This window comes from Eriocheir sinensis, chromosome 25 (assembly GCF_024679095.1).
Source record: "Eriocheir sinensis breed Jianghai 21 chromosome 25, ASM2467909v1, whole genome shotgun sequence".
In the NCBI taxonomy this organism is placed as follows: Eukaryota; Metazoa; Arthropoda; class Malacostraca; order Decapoda; family Varunidae; genus Eriocheir; species Eriocheir sinensis.
In genome coordinates, this window is record NC_066533.1 from 19,656,936 (window position 1) to 19,676,221 (window position 19,286).

The 19,286-nt window shown below is 51.2% G+C and overlaps 1 protein-coding gene across 14 annotated transcripts in view; it reads left to right on the forward strand.

The window, feature by feature from the left end:
- Nucleotides 1–19,286, forward strand: part of LOC127003578 (NAD(+) hydrolase sarm1-like) — a 186,584-nt gene that overhangs the window by 162,987 nt on the left and 4,311 nt on the right. For all 14 annotated transcript variants that reach the window (XM_050870465.1, XM_050870466.1, XM_050870468.1 and 11 more), the window contains 5 exons: nt 5,673–5,885; nt 6,263–6,613; nt 7,909–8,076; nt 17,082–17,333; nt 17,578–19,016. In XM_050870465.1, the coding sequence (XP_050726422.1) occupies nt 5,673–5,885; nt 6,263–6,613; nt 7,909–8,076; nt 17,082–17,333; nt 17,578–19,016 (2,423 nt within the window). The remainder of the gene's footprint in view (nt 1–5,672; nt 5,886–6,262; nt 6,614–7,908; nt 8,077–17,081; nt 17,334–17,577; nt 19,017–19,286) is intronic.

Consider the following 19,286-nt stretch of genomic DNA (forward strand, 5'->3'; position numbering starts at 1 on the left):
AATTGCTCGCTCGCGTGTTCATCGGTTCATTAGGCAAAACTTTCATTATCCGCCGCCCGTTTCTGGTTTCCCAAGAAGGAATATTGCATGGGCGGCGAGGTCCACGACAAGTCCCCCTTTACCCCCTCCCCCCTTGACCCTGAGCGGCACTAGCCTGTCTGTCACTCCGCCTTCCCCGAACCATTCCTGGCGGGGGGCGTCACCCCCTGCCTGGCTGCACCGTCGCTCGGCCGTGGTGACGTAACGGGTTGCCTGGCTGTTCACGAGTGTCGCTGACTCAACCCGTCATCGGCTGGCACTCAAGTAAAGCCTCGGACTCTGCCCCGTATTACTAAGCATTGCATCGCCCAAGCACACATTTGACAGGCTTTCGTAGGAGCTGTATGGGGCATTTTCAGGGGTGGTTTTATGACTCTTGTGTGAGTTTGACAATGCTTCTGTACCGTGAACCCTGAAAACCACTCGTGAGAAGGCGTTTCACCTCAGTTTTGTCCTGTAGAAATGAGTGATGTGACGTTGTCGGCAGCGGCCAAGAATACCGCCCGCCGCGAGTACCCGATGCAGTGTTTGCGATGCTATGGCGATTTGCTTTCCCGGAATCCTTGAGGTTGCAGAATAACCTCGCGTGTCGCCAAACATCTAACACCTGAGCACCACGCTACGGGTTCAGCTTGGCAGAAAGAGTAGAAACATTTAGTAAACTCTTAAAAAAGACATGGACGTGCTCCAAGAAGGGGGCTGCCAGAGGTCGCCAGCTGCCGCGGCGCACACATGGGTTTGTTGCATCGCTCGCCGTGTAGGTGTCGGGCGCGGGGGTGCACCCTCGCCCTGTCTTAGCCACGTCATGCCCGCTGCCCACCTCACATATATATTCGCCGCCCGGAGGAGGAAGGGAGTTAGTTAGTCGCCTGAGAAGGAAGCGAGTGTCCGCGTATCGCCGCACTTAACTGATATCACAGACGGCCGTGTTGTGTGTGCGTGTGTGTGTTTGTGTAAGTGAGCGCAGTGCCGCCAGCCAGTGACGTGAGGGATCTGTAAGAGCCAGTGCAGTGCTCAACAGACAACCCTGTGTGGCTGTGGACACTTCAGCCAGGCGGCCCTGAGCAATGCACCCCAACCCGGCGGCGGCCACCACGGGTCTCATCGCCACCAGCACCGTCGCCTGCACCTCCTCCTCCAGCGGCGGCGTTGATCATTGCTAAGGGAAGCCACCATGACTTTTGGACAGGTGCGCACGATGGTTTTTTGCACAGTGGTAATATTTTGGTTGTTAAGATCCATATTGCAAATTACGCAACTCTCAGGAAGGCTATAGACGTGCATGTTGGAAGGAAGGGTGACGTATGGTTCGAGTTTTATTCCTGTCACTAGTAGAGCCGGGCGGGGCGAGGGAGGTGGGGGCAGGGCAGTCAGGAATCCGCCGAGCAGCAGCAGCAGCAGCAGCCCGCACCGAGCCGTGGGCGGGCCGGGGCGGGGCGTCACCTCACGCCGCGAGAGATACAGCCGCTAAAGTTTCTCATAATGTAATGTTGCGGCGGGTGATGGCAGTGTCGTCGAGCAGGCAGCCTTGTGCTTCCCCTTATTAGCCAGCCGGGAGCCACGCCTCGCACGCTTGCCAGCCCTGTCCTTCCTTCTTTTCCCATTCGTTCGGCGCGACCCTCGGTGATCCTGGCGTGTTGCTGCGCGGGTCCTGCGCCCACACGCCCGCACCCTGATCACAGACCCGACTTGGTAGGAGTGAGATATATTGCATAGAGGGGGAGGGGCTCTTGGGCCTCCCCTCATCCACAGCCTGTGATTGCCGCGTCCCTGTCCAATTCCTCACCCGTAAGTGCCCGCGGCCGCCCACAACGCCGTCCGATGGCTAATATACACAAACAATGTAAAATAATAATGTTACAGTGTCTACGGTCCGCCCCTCACCCTTTTCCGCGAGTACCTCTGTAGGGCTCGTAACCAACTGAACCATTGACTGACTGACTTCATGTAGCCTTGAGCGTCCCACCACCGCCGCCGCCGCTGCCAGTAGTGCCTCAGTGCCTTGCTGCATCACGCTGGCCTCCATACAGATCACACAAGGTCGCTGGGTTCCTTTCGTCGGCTGGGGACTAAAAATGCTGGCCGGGGAGCTTGTGAAAAGAGGCAGGAGTTTAGTGTACCCTTTTTTCTACATCTTCAAGTGGCAAATGTGTACCTTGTTGATTTAGGAAGCACCGCGTACCCCGTCTATTTAGAGAACAAATGCACATCACCAAGACTTTCATATCCCATCTGTTTCTCTTCCTCCTTCCCTCTGTTGCTTCTCCTCCTCCTCGTCCTCTTCTTTCTACTTCTAATCCTCTTCATCTCCCAACTCTTATGATTCTTACTGCTGTTCCTCTTCTTCCTTCCTTCTGTTCCTTCACCTCCTCCTCCTCCTCCCCCTCTTCTTGCTCCTTCTAATCCTCTTCATCTTCCTCCTCGTCTCCTTCTTCCACTGTACTCATCTGCTCCACAACCACCACCACCCCCCGTGTTGAGGTGTTGAGAAGGGGTTTGTCCTTTGAATATAAACCTGTAGACGTGCGATGTTGGGTCTGAGGAGCTGTCGAAGAATTTAAATGGTGCCAGGAACGTCTGCGCGAGGGGAGGGGAAGGGAGGAGGGGAAAGGGGTGGAAAAGGGGCGGGGGGAGGGGGGAGGGACAAGCAGGATATAAGTGTATGTGTGTGTGTGTGTGTGTGTGTATGTGTGTGTGTGTTTGCGTGGGTGTTTTGATGTTGCCGTGGGAAGATAAGACTGAAGAAGGAAGAGGAGGAATACCAGATGCCAGGTAAGACGGAATGGCGTAAAAGAGGAGGAGGAGGAGAAGAAAAGGGGGAGGAAGGGGGGACGCGCGGACATGCTGAGCAATCTTCGTCCTTGCTGAAAATCTCCGTCAGTAAATGTAAACAAAATTCCACTATTATTCGAGAGGGTCATCGCTAGGCTGCCGGGTGCCCGTTAGCAGACCCGCGCGGCGCTTTTCCCGTGATAAACGCCCTTAGCGACACTCCAAATGCACGATCTTGCCGCATTGAGGAATTTTGACCATGTGGCAGGTGGCTGAATACTCAAGGTCACAGACGGACCATCCACCGCCCCCCGGCCCGTGTTGAATCCCGTGTCTTGTGAATATTAAAGTAAAGGTGACACTTAGGCCTTATCAAAGCGTTAGCGTGGAGGAAAGGCGTTTTAAGGCGATTCTGAAGCCGTATCGAAGACTTAACATGGAGGAAAGGCGGACTAAGGCGCTGTATGTGTGTGTGTGTGTGTGTGTGTAGGGTCGTGATGTTGCCCGGCTGAAGTGTGGAAAATAAAATGAATAGGAAATAATTGGATTCGTCATTCTCGTTATTGGCTATTGAATGATTTTTTTTCTTTTTTTTTACGTTTTCAATTTTTTCTTTTTTCATTTTCGTTTTCCCGTTGTTATTTTTTTATTATCTTTTGCACTTTTTATAAGATTGACTCGGGGCCATTTTTTCATATATTTTTGTTTTATTTTCTTTTGCTTATTACTTTTTACTTTTTTACTTTTCTATGTAGGCTACTTTTCTTTCTTTCTTTCTTTCTTTCTTTCAATGGAGTCTAGAAACGGTATATCCTAGTGCAAATTAACATGGCGAGAGTGCAAATTCGCATCGATCAAATAATTAGAGACACCCTTGAAGGCTTCGTCACTCTTTATCATCCCGAAAAGAAAAGAAAAAACAAAGCTCGGCGTCTCCACTGCCAAAGGGATGAACCGTAAGCCGTGAATCAGTCGTGAATGGCCCCTTCCTCCCCTCTCTCTCTCCTTGCCTCCCCGGCCGCCCTTCAGCTTACCTGCTATTCCCGCCTCCGCACCTCTCACGGGGGGCGAGGGTGAGGGGCGGGGGGCATTAAGTAACTGGTGGATGGGAGGGCGGCGTGTGGGTTGCGATGCGGTGAGTGCGTGCGAGTAATGGAAGGTGCGATAAGACGGCGGGCCTGCTTGTGTTGATTGCACGGACGCAGCGACACACTTTTCATCTTCCTCCTCGTCTCCCTCCTCCTCCTCCTCCTCCTGTTCCTCTTCCATCACTTTTGACTCCTTCTACTGTTCCTCTTCCTCCTTCCTACTGCTCCTTCACCACCTCTAGGGCGTCCCCAGACTTCCTAATGTCGCCGAGGCGCGGGTCACGGCCAGGGGGAGGGGCGGGCCCACGCCTACACGCGGCCGCTCACAAGGAACGAATTTACTCGCTACGGCGGCGGCGGTCAGTCTTCGCCTCCTCGCCTCAGCCGGGACACCTGCCGCCCGCCGCTCCCCGCCCACCCTCGGCCTCCCCGTCGAGTATTACCAGTTCTGACGCCTCCGCAGTCACTAAGGACAATACGTAACCGTCTTGGCAGGCCGCCCGCTGTATGAGTCGGCCCTCGGCGCCCGCTCGCGGCTGACGCACCGTTCTTGTAAGCTATTCGTAACAATCTTCCGTGGACGCGTCGGCACTCTCTTGGACTCGTGTAGGCGGTGATGTTGTCAGTGCAGGTGGCGGCACGTCATTGATAAAGCCTCCAGGGGTAAGAGTTCACCGAGGACGAGGACGTGTAGCTCCCCAGGACGGAAAATCGGCCTCCAGGTCTCCACGTGAAAATCGGTTCTCGGTGCGTCATGGGCGGTTTGGAGACCTCACACCGTCACTCAACGCGGCCAAGAAGGGCTGAATAGTGCCTGACTAAAGCATTACCGGAGATTTCACTGTATCAGAATCGCCTTAATCCGTTCAGCAATGCAAAAGGTAGTGGGCGACGTGTGTGTGTGTGAGAGAGAGAGAGAGGTCGCCGCGAGGGGTCTCTTCTGTCGCCGTGTCGTGCCCGCCGCCGCTGACTGACTGACGTGCCATTAAAATAGTTCCTCCTCACCTTCGAACAAAAACAAAATACTTAGCGCCCACGAGCCAGTCCTAACGGGGAGGTGTGACGGATTCTCCCTCATAAAGCGAAGCAAATAAACCTTCCCGCCTTGTATGTACCGCTGGATAGCACCGAATCTAAGCGTGTTGATTTACGACGGGAATAATTCATCGCCTTGATTTGACAGAGTGGCTTAATGTATCCTTCAAGACGTAGAATAAAGCAAAAACGAATAGGCCACGAGTTTTCTGGATGTTCCCGAATCTTAGTCTTGATTTACGATGCCAATAATTCATTACCTTTTATATGACACGAGTGACTCAGGGCCATATCATTAAACATTTGACTAGGCTTTCGTAGGGGTTATGTGGGGCATTTCAAGGGTTAGTTTTATGACCCCGGTGGTAGCTTGACCCTTCTTCTGTACCATGAACCTAAAGAAACACACATATGACAAGGCTTTCGTAGGAGTTGTGGGCATTTCCATGGACAGTTTTATGACCCTGATGGTAGTTTGACCCTTCTTCTGTACCATGAACCTAAAGAAACACACATTTGACAAGGCTTTCGTAGGAGTTGTGGGCATTTCCATGGACAGTTTTATGACCCTGGTGGTAATTTGACCCTTCCTCTGTACCGTGAACCTAGAGAAACACTCATTAGAACCCGACTGGTCTCCTTTTCGGATTCTGGAAATAGTTGGTGTGAGAGGCGAAAGCGTTTAAGAATACCGACCTTTGTGAGCGCGGGTACTGACGATCCTCTTTCTATTTCCAGCACTTGAGCAGCAGCAGAAGTAGCAGCAGCAGCAGCCAGTTGAAGCGGTCCCAGCACTCCTCGCACTCCTCCAGCAACTTGAGCGAGGTGAAATCTTCCAGTAACCTCAGCGAACACAAGTCCTCTGCCTCCGCTAGCATAAATAAATCCAACCTCTCGGAACTCAAGTCATCCATGTCCGAAGTCAAGTCAAACATCAGCGAAATGACCTCGGTGAGTGTGTGTGTGTGTGTGTGTGTGTGTGTGTGTGTGTGTGTGTGTGTGTGTGTGTGTGCTGCAAAATACAGATTGCAAATTAGTTTTTTCTTTCAAGATTCAAGTATTGCTTCTTCCTTTTCCTTCCTTCCTTCTGTTCCTCCTCCTCCTCCTCTTATTCTTCTTTCTCCTTCTAATCCTCTTCATCTTCCTCCTCCTCGTCTCCTCCTCCTCTTCATCTTCCAACTTTTGACTCCTACTGTTCCTTCACCTCCTCCTTCTCCTCCTCTTCCTCCTTCTAATCCTCTTTATCCTCTTCATCTTCCTCCTCGTCTCCGTCCTCCTCCTCTTCCTCTTCCACGACGTCCTCCTAACGCTCCTCTTCCCCTCGACAGCAAAGCAACAGCGTCAACTACAACCGGTCGCTGTCCATGGCCAGCAACGCGGCGGCGATGCAGCAGAGCGCGTCGGCGTCCAGCCTTCAGGCCTTCAACAACAAGCGAAAGACCTCGGGCTTCAACATGGGCTCGATGGACGCCCTCAACGACGCCCTCAACATGGGGTCCACCGAGCAGTTGGCGCTCCCCAACGTCGAGAATGACTTCGATGACCTCCAGAGCCTCGCGGCCTCAGCCTCCCAGGACCAACTCAGCTCCTCCCCGCTCACCTCGGGGTCAACCAACGGCAACAACCCCAAGGAGCTCAAGTTCGAACAGAAGAAAGTGACCTCCTCGCAAAAAACTAAGGTGAGGCACTAATCAACGCTTTCCTACCTCTCGTTTTCCCATCTCAGGGTCAGTAGCGGTTTCAGAGCAATGCGTTGACTTCGTGCGTCCCGGATGAGTTGCCTTGGTGACATCATCCTGCCCCCTTGACTAAGGTTATCACAAGATTACATAGACAGGCATTTGGTTTTCTGTTCATGCACTAATGAGAGACTAGCTAAGATGTGCTCATTTTCAAATTATTATTATCATATGTTTTGTCAGCCATTAATACTGGTGACAGCGTGTAAACAAGTCTTTTTGCTGGGACAAGTTTTTTTACTGCATAATGTGAGCAAGTCAGTGATATTTATATTGATAACGCCAGGGACATATTTGTCTGTTAAAGATTTTGCTCCATAGCTTTTTTACCATGCTGTCGCACAAGTTTGAACTCCTAAACAACAGGGTGCGCCAGAATCATAATATTCGACATTGATAAGGGATCAGGCACAAGAAATTAGCATCAAATTAGAATCAGAATCGACAGCATGCAAAAAATGAACCTCTTATCCCTCCATTGATCAGACTAAATTCCTCTTATTAAATATTTCTACACGTGTTTGTTTGGACCTGTCACTGGCTGTATAGGGCAGTGCAGGGTTCGCTCTACAGTTCCTTAAGCTAATAGGACGGGAAATCATGGGTGGAAGGGGGATTAGTATTATTATTTCTGCCTTATACTTTCCCTCTTGTGGTATAGGAAGAGATTCAGGTTTCAACACTCAAATTTAGCAGCTGTAGCGATGAGCCTATTTAGATGTTGAAAATACGGTGTCTAGAATATCATAGCTGTTTCTTAGGCCTCTGTCACTGCTTGTTGAAATAATATCCTAACACTGTAGCGAAGAACTCATACAGATGTTGAAAATATGGTGTCTTGAATATCATAGCTGTTTCTCAGGCCTCTGTCGCTGCTTGTTGAAATAATATCCTAACACTGTAGCGAAGAACTCATACAGATGTTGAAAATACGGTGTCTAGCGCGTCTTACTTACCATTCTTAACTCGTCACCCAAGCACACCTATATGACAAGCCTTTCGTGGGAGTTTTGGGGGGCATTTCCAGGGGTACCAGCTTTATGCCCCTGGTGGTAGTCTGATCCCTCTTCTGTGCCGTGAACGTGAACAAACACTCATGAGATCGCGTCTAACCTCATTTTTGGGCTTTAGATATAACTTATTGGAGAGGTGGAAGCATCTAGGAATACCGACCGTCTCTTTCACTCGTTGTCGAAATAATCTTCTAACCCCAGCGTCTCCTTGTGATCCTCCAGGTTGTGACAGACAAGAACAGCTACGAGTCAGCTTCGGGACAATCCTCAGAGTCCAGGAAGCTCCAGGCAGGCGACTTGTCCTACGCGGAGTCCTCCAAGAAGGCGGCGACCAAGGCCAAGCTGGAGGTGGACGGCATCACGGCGGAGAAGGCGGCGGCGGTGTCTCAGGTGAGTGTTAAAACCGCTACGTCTGCATAATTGACCGGCGGCATGTTCTCAAAGGCTTCCCCGCTTCCACACATTAGTCAGGCTTTTCCTTAGAGTTTGGGGCATTTCTAGAGGTACCTTTATGACCCTGGTGGTAGTTTGATCCTTCCTCTGTACCGTGAACCTAAAGAAGCACTCATGAGAACCCAATTGATCTCTTTGACCTTAGGGGCATTTCCAGGGGTACTTTTATGACCCTGGTGGTAGTTTAATCCTTCCTCTGTACCGTGAACCTAAAAAATCACTCATGAGAACCCGATTGATCTCCTCTTTGGCCTTAGGGGCATTTCCAGAGGTACCTTTATGACCCTGGTGGTAGTTTGATCCTTCCTCTGTACCGTGAACCTAAAAAATCACTCATGAGAACCCGATTGATCTCCTCTTAGTCCTTTGGAAGTAGTTGACGTGAGAGATGGAAACGTGGAAGCGTCTGAGAACATCAACCGTGGGCACTATGCTTGTGTTGGTGTTAGAGTCTTGTCTTCTTCTTTAACCTTTCCTTGTTTGTATTTTTCGTTACTTTTAAGAGCCTCACAGCCTCTCTCACATTGGTCATCCCTACACGGCTATAGGTCTATCACACATCCCCGTCTATTCATTTTAACCAGGTGTAAGTGACTACATATACCAGACTACATGTACTTGACTCCCTCGCCTTATCTCCAAGCCTTCTAACCTAGGCTGGCCCTCTTTACATACTTAGTTCTAGTCCCTACGAAAATCTTAGCCCATATTCTTTAACATTTCGCCGCCCGAGCACACACCTAGTAGTCCAGGCTTTCAGAGGAGTTTTGAGCATTTCCAGGGGTAGTTTTATGACCCTTCTGGTAGTTCGACCCTTCTTCTGCGCCGTGAACCTAACAAAACACTCATTAGGACTCGATTGATCTCCTTTTCGGCCTCTGGAAATAGTTGACTGAGAGGCGGAAGCGTCTTAGAATGCCGTCTCCCGCACCGCCTCCTTTAAACCCGGCGGTGAGGGGAGCCTGTGTGTATTTGTTTAGTCTGTCTTGCATGGCGGTCGTCTCGCCAAACATTTTCTGTGCAGACTCGGGCGTGGAGATGAGGGACAGCTAAAATAAACCGTGGCTTCCCTGGGCGGCGGAGAAAGAAATCTGTCGTGGGTTACTCTACGGTCCGGGGCATCAGTGTATCGTTAGTGCCATGGAAACAGCTGTGTACGGTGCCTCATTCATCTATAGCAGAGGATGAGTGGCCGGGGAGTGGTCTGAAGGCACTATCTGAAGGGTGCCAATTCCCGTCAAAGAGAACAGCTGGGTGCCATCAGACTGGGCCGCCCCGTGACCTACCTATCAACTCCCCGCACTCTACCTGTATTTACCTTGGAAGCGAGACGCGCCCGCGGTGTCGAGTGATGCCCTGAGTGAAATAGTTTATGCACGAGGTGGGATGGATGTAGAAAATGGAGTGTGGGTGTGGGTGGGGGGGATGCATGTCAGGCGAGGATGTGTCAGGCAGCGAGGCACCAGCTGTAGGGGTGTGTGTGCACTGCCGCGGCCCACGCACTCAAGGCCGCAAGCACCAGCTGGCCTGCTTCAAACAAACTTAATGTCATGCTGGACTTTTTAAGGATTCTCTCTCACATTAGCCAAGTCTTGAACGCCCAATATTAGTGACTTTTCTCGCCTAGTTAGTCAACCCGGTAAATAATCTTGTAGCTTTGAGAAATAGTTGTAATGGCAGACCGATACGTTTATAAGAAGTTGCCTCTGGGATTTTCATGGACTGCTTTGTTATGGCAGTGATTGTTTTACCCGACTGCGTCTTGAACAGGTAAATCATCCTTGAAAACCCTTCTCTTTTAGCTTTGGGAAATAGTCGTAATGGGAGACCGGCCGATAGGTTTAAGAATTTGCTGGGCTTTTCATGGACTGTTTTGTGATGGCAGTGATTGTTTTACCCGACTTATGCATCTTGAACGGGTAAATCATCCTTGAAACCCCTTCTCTTTTAGCTTTGGGAAATGTCGTAATGGGAGACCGGCCGATAGGTTTAAGAATTTGCTGGGCTTTTCATGGACTGTTTTGTGATGGTAGTGGTAGTTAGGTATATCCGGCTTCTGTATCTTGAACGGAAAACTCATCCTCGAAAACCCTTCTCTTGTAACTTTGGGAAATAGTCGTAATGGGAGACCGATACGTTTAAGAATTGAGTCGATAGGTTTAAGAAGTTGCCTCTGGGCTTTTCATGAACTGTTTTGTGACGGCAGTGATAGTTTTACCCGACTTCTGCATCTGGAACGGGAAAGTCACCCACGAACACCCGGTTAATGATCTTCTCCGTGGATGTGTCCCGGGCCGATGCACCTAGAGAGGAGATGATGTGTCTAGACGTGTGTTTGTTGTTTTATTAGGTGAGGAAAGAGGTGGCGCGGCTGCCCTTTTGGCTCAGAGGCTGTGACCCACATCGGCCAGCCTTGGCGCGGCCCTTCTTCCTCTCCGCCGCGGCACCTGTCAGTACTCGCTGCTATTAACGGACGCTCTGCACGCCCGTGTACTGACAGCCATCACGACATTATGTAGACGAGAAATGGGCGCAAGGATGGGGAGGGAAGATGTGTGTATAGAGCTATCGTGTCTGATTATAATGCGAGACTTCAATGGCCTTCCTTCGCCTGTATTTCCTCCTGCCTACGACTTTAACTCATTCACCATCACGATATTATGTAGACGACAGGCGGGCGGCCGGGCGGAGAAATGGGTGCAAGGATGGGAAGGGAAGACGTATAGCCAGCGTGTCTGATGTTAATCTCAAGCTTAATCCATCCAGGTGTTAATTTTGAGGATGGCTGCCACGATAGTAATAATAATCAAATATAATCCCGTCCATAAAAAGTGTTGGCGGTAAAGCGTCTCGCCGTAACTGGGTCGTCGCGTTGGCGGCCGCCTCGCCAGGTAGACTGATTAGCGAACCTTCGCATTAAACTCAAATTATGGCACCGCTGGCGTGGGGGAAGTAAAGCTCACCTAATTATAGCCGATACAGAGTGCTTTAGGAGGCAGACTTGGGAGGGGGGAAAAACTGCACTGCAATGCGCTTGGGCCCTGCTGCATGCCGGACTCGCAGTGCTCACGACTCTCAGGGTGGAGGAGGCGTAGGGCGGCTCGGTGTGACGTGCAGGGCCCCGTTGAGCGCCGCCTTGCCTGCCCTGCCTCGTCATGGCATTGGCCCACTCACCCGTATTGCCTCACCGGTCAAATAGATTATATACCCTCAATTGTACCCACGCCACGGCTCGGTAACGTCCATTTGGAAGGGGACTCAGGGCGGCTATACTCACGTGCCGGTCGTGGGGACAAGGCATAATATAGCCCCTGTCTTTGTCCCGTCCACTTAGTCAGATGAAATGTTTATAGAGCGAGTAATCTGACGTCGTAAGGCCATGTTTGCTATGTCATTTTTATAACTGGTGTGTGTGTGTGTGTGTGTGTGTGTGTGTGTGTTTGTGTGTGTGTGTTGGTGCGTCAGACGAATACCTGGGCGGGGCAGTGTCCGTGTGATGGCGAGTCCTCGTGACGTTCGGCCGCCGTGCTGTCAGCTGGCTCTCCGCACCGCGCCGATCCTGCCAAAAATGTCGCCTTGCTAATTCTGTCATGCCTCAGGACCAAGTGTGTCCCTGTTTTATGGCATAGAGTGATCGGATCAACAGCGAATCTGACTCGTATAGTGACCTCACAGTGCCCGCTGAACCTCCCCTGGTGACGGTCCTTGCACGGCTCTTGACCACGAACGGGAAGCGCCTGTGTTTCGTTTCCTTATCATTGGCTGTGTAAATTAGCAGCATCCGGATCAGCCCTTATCATGCGGTCATCCCTACGTGCATGTGTCTGTGTGTATGTGTGGGATGCCGCCGCCGCCGTGAACTTCCTATACCGCCGCGAGGTCGCCAAGAGTCATCCACAACCCAACAACAACATTTGCCGCCGCTCCGTGAATGCGACACTCACTCATTAGCATAAACGAAGCTCTCACCTTACCCAGTCATAATTATCGAGGGTCGCTTGCTCGTGTTATCTGCGCATTAATTCAGTGTGGAGAATCTTCCCTTACATCAGGAATTTAATGTGTTGGGAGATGGGAATGTGACGCCGACCTCTTGTATACTCGCTCTTGACGCTTCGCCCCATCCAGGAAGTTCGGCTGGAGCGTAAATTACGACCTGTTGTTGCAGCTTGGGCATCGCCGTGTAGGAGGCGATGCGGAAGTGCTAGGGAAGCGGTTCCTGACTCACCCTATCCCTTATTCCTCGTTCTCACCTACCCGTTCACCTCCACCCACCCCGCCGCCGCCTTTACGCCCCCGGGACACCCTCGCCGCACGGCACGATTTAATATCCACGCTTATGAGCACCTGGAGGCCGCTGGAGTGAGGTGATGAAACCCTAGCATTGGTGCAAGTGGTATTTCCTGTGATTTAAATTCCTGTTGTAGTGCTGCCGCTGGTGATGGCGGAGGAGTGGAGGAGGAGGAGGAAGGTCAAACAAGCGAGGGAGGAAGTCATTCGCAAGGAAGTTCAAGGTCGTTGGTGGACTTTCCTCTCAGGTGACCTCGCTGGAAAGGAGGCAACCCGCACCTTCCTGCCATTTCCCACCCATTGCTCACAGAAGGCAGCTGAATTAATGAAGCCTAGACACGCATAGGCCACGTATTATCAACCCGAAGATTAAGCTATCGAAAATAAGCCGTTTCAGTTTGAGTGGAGCGCAGTGCGGCGGCGGCGGGTGGCGGCGGCGGTGCTTAGAGATATGAGCCTCATTCAGGGATCACTTTTCACACTTGAGATTAACAATGTTTGCCGTGAAGACTCGGATGGGCGAGAGAGAGAGAGAGCTGGGCGGTGAGGCAAGAGGGAGGTGAGGGATGGGAAGAGTGTGGATAGTCAGGGCCACTTCTGGGAGCGGGTCGGGGCCAGGGGTAGCGGGGCACGGCGGGGAGGTGGACGGGGGAGGAAGAGGAAGAGTCACTGGGCCAGGCCTCGCTCGCGCGTGCCCAGTCTAGTGAGGTCCGTGATCGGCGTTGCAGTGGGCACGTAAGCTCCACCACCTGAGTGCCTCCGCAATACCCTCGAGGCTGCCGCGCTGTCGGTGATGCAGAAAAAGATCAAACCAAACGTCGACCGCTTCCGCTGCTGCCAATCGGTCAGCCCCTCTCTCGTCGCCGCCAAGTATGACGGCTACGTATGTCGAAGTGGATCTCTGTGAAACCATGGCGTCTGTGGCACTCACTACTACTACTACTACTACAGCTGCGTTTGCGTGTTGCTTTTGGCGAAACTAAGAGCCAGTATTCTTAAACGTCTCGGAGTCTCAGTTCGCCTGTTTAAAAAGCCTCTCGTAGAAGTTCCTGGGGTTTTCATGGACTGTTTTATGAGCCTAGTGATAATTTTAACACGACCTCTGCACCCTGGACTGGAAAATCACCCACAATGAAAACACAGGCAGTCTTCTCTGTGGTGGCCTTGGAAAACAGTCGTAATGGGACCCCAAAACGTTTAAGAATATGGCCCCAGGCTGTGTTCTTGTGGACTGTGAATAATGTTTGGCCTCAGAGCTAAAAGAGACGCGGCGTTGTTGGACCTGTCGGGAGGGAATGGGACCTGGCGGGCGACGGGGACAACCTCCGCAACCGCCGCCTTCGTGGTCGTCCCTTAGGAAACAGAATTCGGGTAACCTGATGCCTGGACTCATTCACCTGTATACCTTAATGGACTTAGCAGACTTACTGGGCTTACGAAGTGAATCCGAGTTATATCAAAATTTCATGGTGATTTTTTTTTAGGATTCGGTTAATCATTATAGCCAAAAAAGAAGGGGTTGCTTATGACGTAGATGCTTAGTAAGTGAAAAAACGTTCAAATTGTTAAGTTCTTTGGGCGCCAACAACACGCGTCTCATGCATACTAAAGCTGTTAGGTCAACGCTTTAAGAGAGAGAGAGAGAGAGAGAGAGAGAGAGAGAGAGAGAGAGAGAGAGAGAGAGAGAGAGAGAGAGAGAGAGAGAGAGAGAGAGAGAGAGAGAGAGAGAGAGAGAGATTATAATCGCAAAACGCCCCGAGGCAACTGATGTCTTATGCATGACCAACACTCGAGTACTACGTCAATGGACAAGTAAGGGGCAGCCAGGTATATAATGACGCAACGCTCGGGGCGTGAGGCGATAGGAACGGCGCAGAGTGACTCACCGCCCGCGAAGGAGAGGCACAAGGAGAAGAGGGGAGCGCGAAAAGAAGGAAAAGGATGCTAGTCTTGAAAGATAATATATGATGAAATTGGCGCCATCGAGTGCGTGTGAGGGTCGGGTTGGAGGATCTTAAGAGAGGTTCGGGAGTGGGTTTAGAGGCCTCGATCCTTTCCATCCTTCTTATGTATACCTCGCTTCCTTGTCTACTTTTAAAGCTCCCATTTCTTCTTCCTCCTCCTCCTCCTCCTCCTTCTCCTTGTCGTCCTTCCTCCCTCTCCTCAACGTATTCTGTTCACATTTTAATAACTAATTTTTGCATCACCGAATATAGCAGAGAGAGAGAGAGAGAGAGAGAGAGAGGTTGCGGGCGTGGTTCGTTGCGGTGCAGGGCGTGGAGTGAGTGGGCCGCGGCGTGGCAGGTGTCCTCTCCACACCGCCCACGTCAACGCCGCGAGCCAGACGCAAATAGCCGGTCCCCGCCCCGGAGCGTAAACACGGCCGTGCCATAATCATGTAACCAATATTTGTGCCTTTTTGTCCCTCTGTTACGTGTGTGGCTGCAGGTGGATTTACTTCATCAACTTCCTGAGAAACTTCAAAACGGAAAAGTTGTTTGTGTGATCGATCGATAGTGATTGAATTTGAATGAAAAAATGGCCAAGCCTTTTGGACACTTTTATTGCTTGAGTTCGCTTCAAGACGGCATCACCTGAGGCACCCGCGGCAAAGAACCTTCCCGCGCAGGGCCGATCGCTGTGTGTGCCGCACGGCAAGACTCTGTGAGCGGCAGGAGCAGCCTTGGTGATGCAGAAGCGCCGCCGAGTGAGCGACAGCGTCCTGACAGGCGTGCTGCCCGCGCTGGGCCTCAAGAAGAACGCGGCCAACATCAACACCCGCGGCGGCCACCTCGCCTCCTCCTCCACCGTCACCTCGCCGCTGCCATGGGCCGTCATAAACTTTGAGATCTTCTGGGTGCTGCTCAGCCCCAACACAAAGTGCGCAGACCGGCTGGCCAAGTCCTGCGGCGTCCGGTCCTTCCAGGGCTCTGAAGGCCACCACCAATGCCACGAGAGCCGCGGTGGTCAAGGTTCGCGGTGCCTCAAGGCCCATGGCTGCGGGAGCCATGCCTGCGGCGGAGACCCTCCCGAGGTGAAGGCTCTGGAGGATGACAAGCGGGATCGTGTCGAGGGAGACGCGGACGCCAACTCTTCCGTGGTGCATTTTCGCCGGCACAGCGCTGACCCCCTCCGGAAACTTGGCGTGGCCTCGCCGAGGACAAAGAGGTGCAGGTCTGGCTCGTGGACGAGTCAGCGGTGCAGCAATGGCAGCGTGTGCGAGAGCCAAGGCGTGGGCGGCAGGAGGTGCCACGGCCAGGCGGGCGCGGCTACCGAGGGAGGGAGGAGGAGCGTCTCGGGGCTGCCTCAAGCCAACGGTGGCGGCCGCTGCTGCTGCTGCTGCTGTTCCTGTAGCTGCTGCTCCACCATGAACCAGGCGGAGATCATCAAGGAGGTAACGATTCAAGGGTTCCAGAGGTGTATCACAGTACATACTCCAACCAGTGAGCCGGTGTCGAGGCGGTGCCCAGTGTAACGTGAATGCATGACACACACGCTACAGAACTATGGCACTCCCTGTTTTACATGAGTATTTCAAAGTGATACAGACATACTTAGTAACATGATGAAACAATGAGTATGTCTGCCGCAATCGAGTGCGCGTGACGTGACACCCGGACGCTCGATGGCCGCGCTGGTGACGGCGAGGGTTGCGATGGCGACAGGCCGTGACCTTCCCCTCGTGCACGGCAGTTTGCACGACTTGCAGAGTTTAGTGAGAGTAGAGAATTAGCTGGTTGCATTCATCACACACACACACACACACACACATTAGAGAAACTGTATTAACATTAGAGAAACTGTATTAACACAGTGAAAAACATCCCAAATGAACACCACTGAGACACACACACACGTTTCTAAGTTTCATATGAAGTTTCAGTCACTCCCAAAACACATGCCAGCTTCAGACACGGGGGCCAACTATGCATTTTTCTTTTTTTCCTTTTTTTTCAGCCTTCCTTCTTGCATGCTCCACTCCTCTGCCTCAGTCAAAAACAAGTATTATCTAACCCACGTAGAAGATCAGATCCTCAATAGATAGCCTTATTTGATATCTCTTATTTCCATTTCCCTCGGTTCTAGTTTCTCGTGTTCAGAGTCACTCATATCCAGTTAGATGTTGTTTGTATGCTTATACGTACATTCACCCGAGCCATTTTCTTTTGTTATTTCACTTTGTATTCTTTGGGTATCTTCAACTTCCTCATATGGTCTGTCTCTCTGTCTGTATGCGTCAAGCCACACACATTCTCTTTCATTCCTAAGTCGTATTCGTCTTTGCCTCCTCTGAATAATTTGTCCATATTTCCCTTTTTTGTGTGTGTGTATAAACTCATGGAATTGTAGGTTTGAATTGACTGCATTATTTGAGTGAGAATTATAGTGTTTTTAGTGCTAGTGTATTTTTTTTATATATATTTTGCTTTTAGAATCCATTGGCATTCCTTTATTTCATTATTTTATTTTTTATTTTTACTAATCTTTCTGTCCCAATTTTTTCAGGATTTTTTATACACTTTTTCATAATGTTTTTGGCTTCCCTTTCACTTATCCTTCTTTCCTAACTTTGATTTCTAGGCTTTTTTTTATATATTCTCCAAGTGTTTCCGTGTTCCCTCTGACTCACCCTCTGTTCCATGCCATTCCAGGAGGCGCGTCAACTGCGGACCAATGACCTGGACCACCGCGAGGAGTCCCAGATCAAGGGGGCGACCATGCGGGTGGCTGGTGAGGGTTTCTCCGCCCACCGCTCAGCCGTCAGCGAGCAACAGCAGCAGCAGACCAAAACCCAAGCGGGCGCCATCAACCAGGAGTCATCGCGACAGGCAGCGTCCTCGGGCATCATCATCAAGGGCAACGGAGTGTGCACCAAGCAGTTCTCCTCCATGACATCCTCACAGGTGATTAATCAGTGGTTTTAATCCTTGTTTTTGAGATGATTATGGATTTTGGGACATTTTTTTATTATTTATTTTCTTTTATTTATTTAATTGGGTGGGGGGGGGGGGCAACTTCAAGCCGTTAGTGGCACAGGCGAAGTTTATTAACAGTTGCTGCTGTGATGGATGATTCTTGCTGTTACCATTGCTTATTTGAGTGCTGTTACCAATGCCTGTCACGAAAGTTTTCATCGTATATTTTCAGAGCAACGTCAACATCACCGGCTTTGATGACCTGGACAACCTCCACTCCGGGTCCCATCCTGGTGACGTGCAGAACACCATCATGCGGTACTCTGGCGTGATGTACTCCTTCGTGGAACAGCTCAAGAAGCTCACCGTCAACCAGTGCCTCAAGGACGCTCCCTCGCTGCTTGAGAACATTGACGAGATGATGAGGAAGGCGTGGTCCGTGCCAACCTACGGCCACGAGTTGGGGTTTTCTCTATGTAACGTTTTGAGAACTAACGGTGGCATGGATCTCCTGCTTGACAATTGCCGGTCCGACGACTCTGACCTCAAGTTCACGAGTGCTAAGGTGTTGGAGCAGTGCCTCACCACAGAAAATCGTGGTTACGTTGTCGAGAACGGTCTCCAGAACATTGTGAGTGTGGCTTGTGACTGTACAAAGAACAGCAATTCAGTGGACAAGTCTCGCGTGGGCACAGGCATCCTGGAGCACCTCTTCAAGCACAGCGAGGGAACCTGCTCAGACATCATCGAGCTGGGAGGCCTTGATGCCGTGCTGTCCGAGTGCAGAAAAACAGACATTGAAACCCTAAGACACTGCGCTGGTGCCTTGGCGAACCTCTCCCTCTATGGTGGCTCCGACAACCAGCAGGCCATGATCCAGCGCAAGGTTCCCATGTGGCTGTTCCCTCTCGCCTTCCACACGGACGAGAACATCAAGTACTACGCGTGCCTCACCATCGCCGCCTTGGTAGCCAATAAGGAACTAGAAGCAGAGGTGTTACAATCCGGAACCTTGAACCTTGTGGAGCCATTTGTAACCAGTCAACATCCAGATCAGTTTGCCAACTCCACCGTGGCACACCGCCATGGCCAGAGTCAGAGCTGGCTGCAGAGACTCCTACCAGTCCTCAGAAGCAAGAGGGAGGAAGCCCGAAACCTGGCAGCCTTCCACTTCTGCATGGAGGCCGGCATTAAGAAGCGACAAGGCAACCTGGAGCTCTTCAGGGAGATCGGCGCTATTGAACCCTTGAAGGAGGTCGCCAGTTCCCCCAACGCAATAGCCAGTAAGTACGCGGCACAGGCCCTGAGGCTCATCGGCGAGGAGGTGCCACATAAACTAAGTCAGCAAGTGCCGTTGTGGACCCCTGAGGACGTGAAGGAGTGGGTCAAACAGATTGGGTTCTCTCAGCACTGTGATAACTTCGTAAACTCCCGAGTGGATGGAGATCTACTGCTCCAACTCGAGGAGGAAAACCTACGGGACGACATTGGCATCACGAACGGCATCCTCCGACAAAGGTTCCTGAGGGAGCTGCGGAAACTGAAGCTCATCACCGACTACTCCTCCTGCGACTTCACGAAACTTAATGAATTCCTGGTGGAGATTGACAAGGAGTATGCGGAGTACACCTACAAGATGCTGCGTGCTGGAGTGACCAAGGAGTGGCTCAGGTGGGTGGAGTTTCCCTACTAATAACTCCCTTTCCATGACATAATGACAGATACATGTTAACACCCTGGCAGGCTTAAAATTAAAAGGCAGTTGTTTCAACGTGTAGCCTCTCGTAGAAGTTCCTGGGTTGTCATGGACTGTTATGTGACCCTAGTGATAGTTTTACGCGACTTCTGCATCTTGAAGTGGAAAAACAACCATGAAAACCTGGTTAATCTTCTCTTTGGCATTGGGAAATCGTCTTAATGGACCTAAATTACTTTCCATAT